The sequence below is a fragment of the Triticum aestivum genome, chromosome 7B, assembly GCF_018294505.1.
Source record: "Triticum aestivum cultivar Chinese Spring chromosome 7B, IWGSC CS RefSeq v2.1, whole genome shotgun sequence".
NCBI lineage: Eukaryota > Viridiplantae > Streptophyta > Magnoliopsida > Poales > Poaceae > Triticum > Triticum aestivum.
This window is the reverse complement of record NC_057813.1, coordinates 739,715,541-739,730,468: the sequence shown is the minus strand read 5'-3', so window position 1 is coordinate 739,730,468 and position 14,928 is coordinate 739,715,541. Positions and strand designations below refer to the sequence as shown.

Genomic DNA, 14,928 nt, shown 5'->3' with positions numbered 1-14,928 from the left:
ACCACCATTTCCTCCATACTCCAACATGGTCTATATATGTCGAATATCGTCAACCTTTATACCCACCCCCATATATGGATATATAATCATTCACTCTCACTTGAATAAACCACAACAAAATATACATCCAGGGAATCCAATGAAAGGCTTGGAGAAAGGACTTTGATTCGAGGGACCTAGAAAGGCACATGACGATGTCGAGGGAAGCGAAGGATCAAAGCAACCACTTCTTAAGTGGGTGTAGCCTTTAGTTAAAGCACTTCCCTATTGAGGAAAATGGAAGTGTCAAGGCAGCATTTTCCCTAACCAGACCTACTTGCTAGCTAAGGCGCTTCTCCTTTTACCTCTTCTAACAAAGGAGCACTTCACACTTCAACAAGGGGCGACCAAATACATTTAAAAATTGTTGATGTGTGAGCTCTATCTTGTGTACGATGCCCTTCACATAAGGCCCCATACATTCTCCCCCTCCCAATAACTTTACATCATGAGTACTACCACAAGGTCTACCCCCTAATAATATGTTGTCGCGATGACGGCAACAAAGCTTGTGATTTTATTTCAGGATCAGGCCCATCACTTGGGATATGTGACTTTAGTGCAATTGTATTCTTAAGTATTATCTTTATCTTGACGATCATATTTCCTTTTTAGCAATTAATAATATAGCACAAAACAACATGTACAAATTATCTCTGTTTATTCATGCAATCCACTAGTTTTGTAGCTCATTCGAGTATGGACAATCGATGTTAGGGTAACAAGGGTGTTCACCTGGAGACCTCTCGTCTATATATGCGGCATGATTGATTGTGTATGATTACATTGCCCCTACCAAGCAATGTAGCTATTACATTCGATGAGCTTTCAAACCATCTTGTCAAATTCACAAATAAGGGTAAGCTGGGTTAGTGGTCAAGTGGGTTTTTGAGTTTAGTTGCACTAGACATGCTACACTCGACATATGGAAATTAAACCATGTAGAAAGAGGAGAGTCTCCATAAAAATGAACAAACAAACAATGCCAAGTAACAAAGGCTACATGCTGGAATATGAAGACATACCACATGTTGACAACTCATACATTTGAAAATTATTAGTCAAATGGAACTCAGATTCTATTCTATTAACATGTATTGCATTATTAGTTTGACCCATGAATTGTAGAAACATCTATCAAGATATTTATAGATATTACTGTAGGTGCTCGCGCGCGCGCACACACACACACACACAAACCTATTGTAATAAATCTGTGCGAGACAAGTTATTTCATATGTGAATTTGTCATTTTTTTATGCTTTTGTTTTATTAATAGGTTGGATTCAAGTTCACGAAATGCTCTAGACTGTAATTTCAAACACTAACACAACTTAACAATAAAATAGAGTTCTACATTAATATTTTTATGTTTGTAATTGTAGAGTTTGACTTTTATATCTATAAAATGCCAAGATTAAAACATTGTTAATGCATGGAAAAATTTGTTATATATAGTTCAATCATAGCCGTTCAAGTTAGGACTTACAACTTCCACCTATCTTATCCAAAATCATAAGGAATCATCTACACTAACATTCCACCTTTTTTCCCTCAAAAGGATTGTGAATTCTAATGTGGCAGATCCAAATATTAATGAAAAATATATTGGTTAAAAAAGATAGCATCGTTTAACGGTGGTGACTTATAAATAAGTAAGAAAAATTACTATAAATAGGCAAGAGCCCTTTGTGAATGATATGTTATCTCAATATAATTCCCATTCTAAAGAATCAAATAGTTCAAAATCCATTAAGCTATTCGCTTGCGATTACACTTTCGTTTAGAAATATGGTACACAGATACAATCAGTCCCTAAGCAAGTGGAAGATAAGTGTGTGGAGTAATTATGTCTTTTTATGAGAAAAAATTCAGAATACTGTGAAATTTTTTGTTATATGATTTTAATAGAAGGAGGGGATGTAATTGTCATTCGATGTGGATGAACAGAGTAAACTATAAATATTATGTGTAAAAAGTAAACATTAATCATTCGTAAGTCTCGAGTTATTCTCTAATTTCTTATATCACTACCTAGTTCCACTAGGGTTCTGATCTTGCTGACTTCAAGTTTGGTTCTATAAGTATCAAGTTCAACCTAAAACAATTATCTCGATTATTGTTTTTTAAGTCAAGTTGATCCTACTATATATATTGAATTTATCTTATTTAGCAAATTGACAAGTTATATACCATTTAAAACTAATCAAGAGAAAAATATTTTGAAATCTATTAGAAATATAGCATTAAACATATATTTTAAGGAGTGCACATTATCTCATAAAGTCAAGTAAATGTTGTCGTTGATATTGATGCAGTTGACTATGACAAATATGTAGTTGAGAAGCACAAATTTGCCTTGCCAACGACAAAGGTGCATTTGAGAGTGACAAAGATGCATTCACCCACGTCTTCATGTGTCAACTGTATCACGTGTCTGAACTACATCGCGTGCTTACTGCATCATGTGTTTACTGTGTCTTGCATGTTTACTATATCTCACATGCTTGGAGCATTTTATTTATATATTGTATAATGTTTATTGGTTAAGAAAGTAGTATACATTTACTAGGGAACCATAATTGTAAATAAAGACAAACATTTGCATCACAATATATGTGAAGTACATGCGCCGTGACGAGATTGGACATTTAGATACCAAGGACTCCGATGAGCATAACTTCCTTCCAAGCTTTCGATTCACCATGCCATTTTATGATTTTATCGTGATGTTTTTTTGCTACATCATACTGAAGGAAATATGCCCTAGAGGCAATAATAAAGTTGTTATTTTATATATTCTTATATCATGATAAATTTCTATTATTCATACTAGAATTGTATTAACCAGAAACTTGATACATGTGTGGATACATAGATAAAACACCGTGTCCCTAGTATGCCTCTACTTGAGTAGCTCGTTAATCAAAGATGGTTAAGTTTCCTAGCCATAGGCATGTGTTATCATTTGATGAACGAGATCACATCATTAGGAGAATGATGTGATGGACAAGACCCATCCATTAGCTTAGCATAATGATTGTTCAGTTTTATTGCTACTGCTTTCTTCATGTCAAATACATATTCCTCCGACTATGAGATTATGCAACTCCCGGATACCGGAGGAATGCCTTGTGTGCTATCACATGTCACAACGTAATTGGGTGATTATAAAGATGCTCTACAGGTTTGTCCAAAGATGTTTGTTGGGTTGGCATAGACCGAGATTAGGATTTGTCACTCCGAGTATCGAAGAGGTATCTCTGGGCCCTCTCGGTAATGCACATCATAAGAAGCCTTGCAAACAAAGTGACTAATGAGTTAGTTGCAGGATGATGCATTACGGAACAAGTAAAGAGACTTGCCGGTAACGAGATTGAACTAGGTATGAAGATACCAACAATCGAATCTCGGGCAAGTAACATACCGATGACAAAGGGAATAACGTATGTTGTCATAACGGTTTGGCTGATAAAGATCTTTGTAGAATATGTGGGAGCCAATATGAGCATCCAGGTTCCGCTATTGGTTATTGACCGGAGAGGTGTCTCGGTCATGTCTACATAGTTCTCGAACCCGTAGGGTCCGCACGCTTAACGTTCGATGACGGTTTGTATTATATGAGTTATGTGATTTGGTGACCGAATGTTGTTCGGAGTCCCGGATGAGATCACGGACATGATGAGGAGTATCGAAATGGTTAAGAGGTAAATATTGATATATAGGGCGGTAGTATTCGGACAACAGAAGTGTTCCGGGGGTACCGGGTGCGTATCGGGTTTACTGGAAGGGGTTCCGGGCATCCCCCCGACAACTACATGGGCCTAATGGGCCAAGAGTGGGACAGACCAGCCCCTAAGGGGCTGGTGCGCCCCATGTAGGCGGAAATAGAGGGGGGGGGGAAGGGAAGACGAGAAGAGAGAAAGGAAGGGAAGGGATTCGGCCTCCCCCTTCCTTCTCTCCCCCCTCCTCCTTCCTTCCCCCTTCGGGAGTTATGGTAGGGGGGGGGGGCGAATAGGATTTGGGCCCCAAGTAAGATTCCTCCTACTTGGGCGCCCCCTTGGCTGCCTCCTCTCCCTCCCACCTATATATATGAAGGGGGAGGCGCCTAGAACACACAATATTGATTCCTAGCCGTGTGCGGCGCCCCCCTCCACAGTTTACGCCTCTGATCATATTCACGTAGTGCTTAGGCGAAGCTCTGCATGGATGACTTCACCATCACCGTCACCACGTCGTCGTGCTGATGCATCTCTCCCTCGACAGTTTACTGGATCAAGAGTTCGAGGGACGTCATCGAGCTGAACATGTGTAGAACTCGGAGGTGCTGTACGTTTGGTGCTTGATCGGTCGGAATGAGAAGAAGTTTGACTACATCAACCATGTTAACAAACGCTTCCGCTTTAGGTCTACGAGGGTACATGGACACACTCTCCCCCTCTCGTTGCTATGCATCTCTTAGATAGATCTTGCGTTAGTGTAGGAATTTTTTTGAAATTGCATGCTACGTTTTCCAATAGTGGTATCAGAGCCAGGTTTATGCATAGATGATATGCACGAGTAGAACACAAAGAGTTGTGGGAGGTGATCGTCATACTGCTTACCACCAATATCTTATTTTGATTTGGCGGTATTGTTGGATGAAGCGGCCCGGACCAACCTTACATGACCATGTTCATGAGACCGGTTCCACCGACAGACATGCAACTAGTTTTGCATAAAGGTGGCTGGCGGGTGTGTGTTTCTCCAACTTTAGTTAAATTGAATTTGATTGCGCCCGGTCCTTGTTGAAGGTTAAAACAGCAAACTTGATAAATCACCATTATGGTTTTGTGCCGTAGGTAAGAACGGTTCTTTCTAGAAGCCCGTAGCAGCCATGTAAAGCTTGCAACAACAAAGTAGAGGACGTCTAACTTGTTTTTGCAGGGCATGTTGTGATGTGATATGGTCAAGACATGATGTGATATACGTTGCTGTATGAGATGATCATGTTTTGTAGAAGTTATCAGCAACTGGCAGGAGCCATATGGTTGTCGCTTTATTGTATGAATTGCAAATGCCATGTAATTGCTTTATTTTATCACTAAGCGGTAGCGATAGTTGTAGAAGCAATCGTTGGCGAGACGACCACGACACTACGATGGAGATCAAGGTGTCGAGCCGGTGACGATGGAGATCATGGCGTTGCTTTGGAGATGGAGATCAAAAGCACAAGATGATGATGGCCATATCATGTCACATATTTTGATTGCATGTGATGTTTATCTTTATGCATCTTATTTTGCTTAGTACGGTGGTAGCATTATAAGATGATCCCTTAACTAAATTTCAAGGTATAAGTGTTCTCCCCGAGTATGCACTGTTGCGAAAGTTCTTCGTGCTGAGACACCACGTGATGATCGGGTGTGATAGGCTCTACATTCACATACAACGGGTGCAAGCCAGTTTTGCACATGCGGAATACTCGGGTTAAACTTGACGAGCCTAGCATGTATAGACATGGCCTCGGAACACTGGATATCGAAAGGTCAAACGTGAATCATATAGTGGATATAATCAACATAGAGATGATCACCATTGATGACTACTCCATCTCATGTGATGATTGGACATGGTTTAGTTGATTTGGATCACATATCATTTAGATGACTTGAGGGATGTCTATCTAAGTGGGAGTTATTAAGTAATTTGATTATTTGAACTTAATTTATCATGAACTTAGTCCTGGTAGTATTTGCAAATTATGTTGTAGATCAATAGCTCGTGATGTAGTCCCCTGTTTATTTTTTATATGTTCCTAGAGAAAAATAAGTTGAAAGATGATAGTAGCAATGATGCGGACTGGGTCCATGATCTGAGGATTATCCTCATTATTGCACAGAAGAATTATGTCCTTGATGCACCGCTAGGTGACAAACCTATTGTAGGAGCAGAAACAGACGTTATGAACATTTGGCAAGCTCGATATGATTACTACTTGATAGTTTAGTGCGCCATGCTTTACAGCTTAGAACCGGGACTTCAAAAACATTTTTGAACACCACGGAGCATATGAGATGTTCCAAGAGCAGAAATTGGTATTTCAGGCTCATGCCTGTGTCAAGAGGTATGAGACCTTTGACAAGTACTTCACCTACAAGATGGAGGAGAATAGCTCAACCAGTGAGCATGTGCTCAGAATGTCTGAGTACTACAATCGCTTGAATCAAGTGGGAGTTAATCTTCCAGATAAGATAGTGATTGAAAAAGTTCTCTAGTCACTATCACCAAGTTACTAGAACTTTGTGATGAACTATAATATGCAAGGGATGACGAAAACGATTCTCGAGCTCTTCGTGATGCTGAAATCAACGAAGGTAGAAATCAAGAAAGAGCATCAAGTGTTGATGATTGACAAGACCACTAGTTTCAAGAAAAGGGCAAAGGGAAAGAAAGGGAACTTCAAGAAGAATGGCAAGAAAGTTGCCACTCCCGTGAAAAAGCCCAAAGCTGGGCCCAAGCCTGAAACTGAGTGCTTCTACTGAAAGGAAATGGTCACTAGAAGCAGAACTGCCCCAAATATTTGGCGGCTAAGAAGGATGGCAAAGTGAACAAAGGTATATTTGATATACAGGTTATTGATGTGTACCTTACTAGTGTTCGTAGTAACCCCTGGGTATTTGATACCGGTTCAGTTGCTAAGATTAGTAACTCGAAACAGGAGTTGCAGAATAAACAAAGACTAGTTAAGGGCGAGGTGACAATGTGTGTTGGAATTAATTCCAAGGTTGATACGATCATCGTACACTCACTCTATCTTCGGGATTAGTGTTGAACCTTAAATAAATGTTATTTGGTGTTTGCGTTAAGCATGCATATGATTGGATCATGTTTATTGCGATACAGTTATTCATTTAAGACAGAGAATAATTGTTATTCTGTTTACATGAATAAAACCTTCTATGGTCATACACCCAATGTTAATGGTTTATTGAATGTCGGTCGTAGTGATACACATATTCATAATATTGATGCCAAAAGATGCAAAGTTGATAATGATAGTGCGACATACTTGTGGCAGTGCCGTTTAGGTCATATTGGTGTAAAAGCGCATGAAGAAACTCCATGCTGATGGGCTTTTGGAATCACTTGATTATGAATCATTTGATACTTGCGAACCATGCCTCATGGGCAAGATGACTAAAACTCTGTTCTCCGGAACAATGGAACGAGCCAATGACTTAATGAAAATAATACATATCGATGTATGCGGTCCGATGAGTGTTGTGGCTCGCGGTGGGTATCGTTATTTTCTGACCTTCACAGATGATTTGAGTAGATATGGGTATGTCTACTTAATGAAACACAAATCTGAAACATCTATTTGCTGACCCTATCTTTGCCGTCCCTCTTTGCCATCCACCGCTGACGGCAAAGCTCTTTGCCGTCCGCCGTCCATGCCTTTGCCGTCCGCCGTGGCAGACGGCAAAATATTGGATTCCTGTAGTGGGAGAATCATCGTAACAAGAATAAAGTTTCTACGATCTAATTGCGCAGGCAGATATTTGAGTTACGAGTTTGGCCTTCATTTAAACAATGTGGAATTGTTTCACAACTCATGCCATCTGGAACACCACAACATAATGGTGTGTCCGAACGTCGTAACCGTACTTTATTAGATATGGTGCGATCTATGATGTCTCTTACCGATTTACCACTATCGGTTTGGGGTTATGCATTAGAGACAGCTGCATTCATGTTAAATAGCGCACCGTCAAAATCTGTTGAGACCATATGAACTGTGGTTTGGCAATAGACCTAAGCTATCATTTATTAAAGTTTGGGGATGCGATGCTTATGTCAAAAGGCTTCATCCTGATAAGCTCGAATCCAAATCGGAGATGTGCGTCTTCATAGGATACCCTAAGGAAACAATTGGGTACACCTTCTACCACAGATCGGAAGGCAAGATCTTTGTTGCCAAGAATGGAACCTTTCTAGAGAAGGACTTTCTCTCGAAAGAAGTGAGTGGGAGGAAAGTAGAACTTGATGAGGTAATTGTACCTTTTCTCAAATTGGAAAGTAGCTCATCCGAGAAATCTGTTCCCGTGATACCTACACCAACTAGAGAGGAAGCTAATGATGATGATCATGAGCCTTCAGATCAAGTTACTACTGAACCTCGTAGGTCAACCAGAGCATAATCCACACCAGAGTGGTATGACAATCCTATTCTGGAAGTCATGTTACTTGACCATGATGAACCTACGAACTATGAAGAAGCTATGATGAGCCCAGATTCCGATAAATGGCTTGAGGCCATGAAATCTGAAATAGGATTCATGTATGAGAACAAAGTGTGGACTTTGGTGGATTTGCCCGATGATCGGCGACCCATAGAGAATAAATGGATCTTCGAGAAGAAGACTGACGCTGATGGTAATGTTACTGTCTATAAAGCTCAACTTGTCGCAAAAGATTTTCGACAAGTTCAAGGAGTTGACTACGATGAGATTTTCTCACTCGTATCGATGCTTAAGTCTGTCCGAATCATGTTAGCAATTACCGCATTTTATGAAATCTGGCAAATGGATATCAAAACTGCATTCCTTAATGGATTTATTAAAAAAGAGTTATATATGATGCAACCAGAAGGTTTTGTCAATCCTAAAGGTGCTAATTAATGTGCAAGCTCCAGCGATCCATCTATGGACTGGTGCAAGCATCTCGAAGTTGGAATGTATGCTTTGATGAGCTGATCAAAGCATATAGTTTTATACAGACTGGCGGTGAAGTCTGTATCTACAAGAAAGTGAGTGGGAGCACTACAACCTTTCTGATAAGTATATGTGAATGACATATTGTTGTTCACAAATGATGTAGAATTTTCTGGAAAGCATAAAGGAGAGTTTGAAAGGAGTTTTTCAAAGAAAGACCTCGGTGCAGCTGCTTACATGTTAGGCATCAAGATCTATAGAGATAGATCAAGACACTTGATAAGATTTTTCAATGAGTAGATCCTTGACAAGATTTTGAAGTGGTTCAAAATGGAACAGTCAAAGAAGGAGTTCTTGCCTGTGTTGCAAGGTGCAAAGTTGAGTAAGACTCTAAACCCGACCACAATAGAAAATAGAAAGAGAATGAAAGTCATTCCCTATGCCTCAACCATAGGTTCTATAAAGTATGCTATGCTGTGTACCAAACCTATTGTGTACCTTATCATGAGTTTGGCAAGGGGGTACGATAGTGATCCAGGAGTTGATCACTGGACAACGGGCAAAGTTATCCTTAGTTACCTAAGAGGAAGGAAATATTTCTCGGTTATGGAGGTGATAAAGAGTTTGTCGTAAAGAATTACGTCGATGCAAGCTTTTTACACCGATCCGGATGACTCTGAGTCTCAATCTGGATACATATTGAAAGTGGGAGCAATTAGCTAGAGTAGCTCCATGCAGAGCATTGTAGACATAGAAAAATTGCAAAATACATAGGGCTCTGAATGTGGCAGAACCATTGACTAAACTTCTCTCACAAGCAAAATATGATCACACCTTAGTACTCTTTGGGTGTTAATCACATAGCGATGTGAACTAGATTATTGACTCTAGCAAACCCTTTGGGTGTTTGTCACATGGCGATGTGAAGTATGGGTGTTAATCACATAGAGATGTGAACTATTGGTGTTAAATCACATGGCGATGTGAACTAGATTATTGACTCTAGTGCAAGTGGGAGACTGAAGGAAATATGCCCTAGAAGCAATAATAAAGTTGTTATTTTATATTTCCTTATATCATGATAAATGTCTATTATTCATGCTAGAATTATATTAACCGGAAACTTGATACATGTGTGGATACATAGACAAAACACCTCGTCCCTAGTATGCCTCTACTTGACTAGCTCATTAATCAAAGATGGTTAAGTTTCCTAGCCATAGGCATGTGTTGTCATTTGGTGAACGAGATCACATCATTAGGAGAATGATGTGGTGGACAAGACCCATCCATTAGCTTAGCATAATGATCGTTTAGTTTTATTGCTATTGCTTTCTTCATGTCAAATACATATTCCTCCGACTATGAGATTATTTAACTCCCGGATATCGGAGGAATGCCTTGTGTGCTATCAAACGTCACAACGTAGCTCGGTGATTATAAAGATGCTCTACAAGTGTCTCCGAAGGTGTTTGTTGGATTGGCATAGATAGAGATTAGGATTTGTCACTCTGAGTATCGGAGAGGTATCTCTGGGCCCTCTCGGTAATGCACATCATAAGAAGCCTTGCAAGCAAAGTGATTACTGAGTTAGTTGCAAGATGATGCATTATGAAATGAGTAAAGAGACTTGCCGGTAACGAGATTGAACTAGGTATGAAGATACCAACGATCAAATCTCGGGCAAGTAACATACCGATGACAAAGGGAATAACGTATGTTGTCATAACGGTTCGACCGATAAAGATCATAGAATATGTGGGAGCCAATATGAGCATCCAGATACCGCTATTGGTTATTGACTAGAGAGGTGTCCCGATCATGTCTACATAGTTCTCGAACCCATAGGTTTCGCACGCTTAACGTCCGATGACGATTTTGTATTATATGAGTTATGTGATTTGGTGACCGAATGTTGTTCGGAGTCCCAGATGAGATCATGGACATGACGAAGAGTCTCAAAATGGTCGAGAGGTAAATATTGATATATAGGACGATAATATTCAGACACCGGAAGTGTTCCGGGGGTACCGAGTACGTATCGGGTCACCAGAAGGGGTTCCGGGCATCCCCCGGCGACTACATGGGCCTAATGAGCCAAGAGTGGGACAGACCAGCCCCTAAGGGGCTGGTGCGCCCCATGTACGCCGAAATAGAGGGGGGTTGATGGAAAGAGGAGGAGAGAGAAAGGAAGGGGAGGGATTCGGCCCTCTCCCTTCCTTCTCTCCCACCTCCTCCTTCCTCCCCCTTGGCTGCCCCCTCTCCCTCCCACCTATATATATGAACGGGGGGAGGCGCCTAGAACACACAATATTGATTCCTAGCCGTGTGCGGCGCCCCCCTCCCCAGTTTACGCCTCCGGTCATATTCAGGTAGTGCTTAGTCGAAGCCCTGCATGGATCACTTCACCATCACCGTCACCACGCCGTCGTGTTGGCGCAACTCTCCCTCGACACTTTGCTGGATCAAGAGTTCGAGGGACATCATCGAGCTGAACGTGTGTAGAACTCGGAGGTGCAGTACGTTCGGTGCTTGATCGGTCGGAACAAGAAGTTTGACTACATGAACCGCGTTAACAAACGCTTCTGCTTTTGGTCTACGAGGGTACGTGGACACACTCTCCCCCTCTCATTGCTATGCATCTCCTAGATAAATCTTGCGTGAGCGTAGGATTTTTTTGAAATTGCATGCTACGTTTTCCAACACATACATCATGTCTAGATCATTCTAATCATGAATCTTTCTTGTAGTAATTTAATGCAACCAACAACTGGTAGAGAGAAGTTATGATGAACAAGACAAGATTAGTTTGCAAGTTGACAAACCCGAGCCTTGCGAACGACAATAGAAAAAATAAGTCGAAGGAGAAGAAGAAAAATGAAGAATATGAAAACGCTAGTGATTGTTTTCTTTTTCATTTGGGAACAAGACAACCAAATAAAATGAGGGACTGATGAAAACATCATCGAGGTATAGGTCGAATGTTTTTATGTTGGTTCTCTAGGCAATTGTTTTGGCAGCGGAGCTCGAGTGGTTTCTTTATTTTCAAAAGGAACACAAAAAATAAATATGTACATGTGCCATAATAGCTTTGATGTGTAAATATGAGAATACACTATGGATGGATGAGCAAAATTTAGAGGCCGGGAGAAGTGTTTATCTGCGAGCTTCAAGGAAGAACCAAAGTGTGATGATCTAAAATTTTAAATTTAAATATCATCTTCATTGTTTGCTATTTTAGATCATCGTGTTTGTTGTTTTTGTGCAGGCTGCATTTGATTTGTTTTTCATAATATCTAGAAGGCGGCTTGCAGTGCATTCTAGTAGAAATTCTTTGGATCTTTTAACTTCAAAATTTATTTGTTTTTGAATATTTCTAAAACTAAAGAGCTTACTGGAACTTGGGGGCTAAAATTCTGTTCTCGTGATTTCCAGCATAATCTATAGTCTTTGGCTTGTACTCCCTCCGTTCCGAATTACTTGTCTTGGATTTGTCTAGATACAGATGTATCTAGACTCATTTTAATGCTAGATACATCCGTATCTAGACAAATCTAAGACAAGTAATTCGGAACGGAGGGAGTAGAAACTAAAAACCACAAAAAAAAATGCAGTCATCTACATGCATGTGATTGCACGCAAAAACAGAAAGCGCTAAAATGTTTTGTTGGCTTGTTTATATGTCTTTCATGCAAGACAACACCATAGCCGACAGCTGGCCCCGAGGAGAGATGATCGGGAAGGGGGTGTTGTGCCATGTTGACGGTCCAGGAGAGCCGTATGTATCTGACCGTTTGCTACTTCGAAGATGATTATTGTGAGCCACTAGCTTGTGCAGCAAAAAGTATGAAAATGTACTTTTTCCTACAACTGCTTACTTCTTTTTATTTTACTTTTTGTTCATGTGGGTGATGCTGTTTGTAGTGCAAAGTGGTTGCCACTTTACAGCTTGCGAAGTGTGGCTGCATGCTCAAGGCACAAATGAGCGACAAACTGGTACCTCATCCTTTAAACATCTACTGATTCTTCTTTCGTAAGATGTCTTTATTATTTAGCTACATAGTGAGAGTTAAAGCAACGGAAAGAAAGGAAGGAGGCAAGGTAGGTGCCCACTGCCTCCTGAGGAGATAGGGCTGCTGTTGAGGCGGGCAATGGCTCCTTGCTGCAACCGGCTCTTCGCCGAGGTCATCCAGACTATACGTAGCACTGGGCAATCGACAAGACTGGTTGCAGCAATATATATGGAGAATAAAACTTTGTGAAACGATTATGTTTGAACACTTCCTGAGAGAGACTTATGTAAAGGCGGAACTGTATGTGTTGTGTATTTTATCAATGTCGGTAGACCATGCAAGACCATATGATGGAATAAAGACATGGTCCTTTGACAAAAGCAGATATTATCACACAGAGTTCTTCTATGTACTAGAATTACAGATACCTAGGTACGCAGGAACCAGATCATCAATGATTAAGAATTGACATGTTAGAAACATATCCTAGTAATCCAGAGGTGCCCCCAAACCCGAAAAAAGGGAAACACAAAAGGAAAGAGAGTAAAACTTTAACAAAAACAAAAGGAGAAAAGGAACAATGAGCAGTGCATAATCATTTTCTTGCATAAGTTCTACTATATGATAAGAACTGAAGACGGACAGCAAATCTACACGTTCAAACTGAATAACCATGAAACTTGTATTAAATGCATAGCCCATTTTGAGACAACAAGTATTCATATGAAATGGATACGGTTTCACCTTTCTCAGTCACATTAAACGCATAAGCAAGTTAGTGGTTCTATTCTAAAGAGTACTAGATCATGATGGCGCGTTCTAAAGAGTATAAGAGTGAAACAAATGATTCAAACAAGTGCCCTGACTGAAGATTGTATAGTTAAGTACCTTTTCTTCCTCATTCATGTGGCTGGCAGTCTGATTTGATGATGATAGGAATGAACATTTATCGCTGGGCGTGTCCACTGCTTGATCAAATGCATTCATGTACTGTTCAAATTTATATATTAGGTGACAAATCAATAAAATGTTGTTTGCAGAAAAGCCAGCCATAATATAAAAAGTATTGAAAAAATAACTTCAGTCAACAAAATAATGCAGCCTTCAAATAAATTTTGGAAAATACAGTGCCAATTTATGCATCGGTAATGCATGTACTACATATTAGTAACATGTAAGAACCAAGAAAATAGTTGGTAAACACAGGCAAGATTTGACCATTGTTCCACCACCAAAAAAGATAAAAATATTTGATCATTGTATTGGCAATTTTGAAAGGACATTTGAGCCCAGCTGATTTTCCACGTTGACAAAATGATTAGCTGTGTTAGAAGGGACATTTGAGACCAACTCAGTCCATTATAGGTGACCAAACTGAAAGTAAACTGCACGTAATTGCGCATCAGAAAAGAAATATAAATGTTATGGGATAACGTCAATTATTTGATATATACTGCTAATTTTGTTCTAGAAGCTTTCCTTATTTGTGAAACATTACCATCAGAATGACGACTTTTTTAGCCAAGGATAATAAGGACTTGAAAAATATCTCTATCTTGTTTACATCAGTTGCAGAAAATGCTTGTACTCACAAAACAACTTTTAAAGAATCATGAAATAGATTAGTCGATAACAAGTTTTTACACATCACTAGATATTACCTCATTACCCATAAATTTTAGGTAGCTATCACCTCCAAAGGCCATCGTGATGAAGTGAATCATCTGAAATATTGTAACACAGTAAGTCATATATACCTAAAGGGACTAGGACACCTTATCTTCAAGGGCTAGCCAGAAATCTAAGTAAATCTAGAAGGAATGCAATACTTAGAACTAGATAGAACAATTAAATTCACGAATACTTAATAAGAATTTAACCTTTTGAAGTGCAATGGCACGATCTATTGTAGGTGAATCAGGATCCATGGCCGACATACCGGAATACGTTTCCCATTCCATCAAGAGAAATGCCATAGTCTTGCTGCCAATAATAGACTGAAAATTTATGTGAAAAAAATAACTATACGGTTGTTATTTCAGTAGATGAACACGAAGTTGGCTGTATACAAATGGTAATCCTTGGACGTGCTTACATGGTCCATAATAGCTGGTTAGGATCCTTTCACTAGTTGTGAGAATGGAAATGTGATAGTCTATGCTATTTTCTGAAAAGCAGGT

At 39.8% G+C, this 14,928-nt stretch overlaps 1 protein-coding gene across 1 annotated transcript in view; it reads right to left on the bottom strand.

The window, feature by feature from the left end:
- Window positions 1–14,928, bottom strand: part of LOC542815 (1,4-alpha-glucan-branching enzyme, chloroplastic/amyloplastic) — a 29,888-nt gene that overhangs the window by 11,036 nt on the left and 3,924 nt on the right. The window contains exons 7-9 of the mRNA XM_044579370.1: window positions 14,629–14,745; window positions 14,410–14,472; window positions 13,637–13,738 (exon numbers count right to left, since the gene is read on the bottom strand). Of these exons, the coding sequence (XP_044435305.1) occupies window positions 13,637–13,738; window positions 14,410–14,472; window positions 14,629–14,745 (282 nt within the window). The remainder of the gene's footprint in view (window positions 1–13,636; window positions 13,739–14,409; window positions 14,473–14,628; window positions 14,746–14,928) is intronic.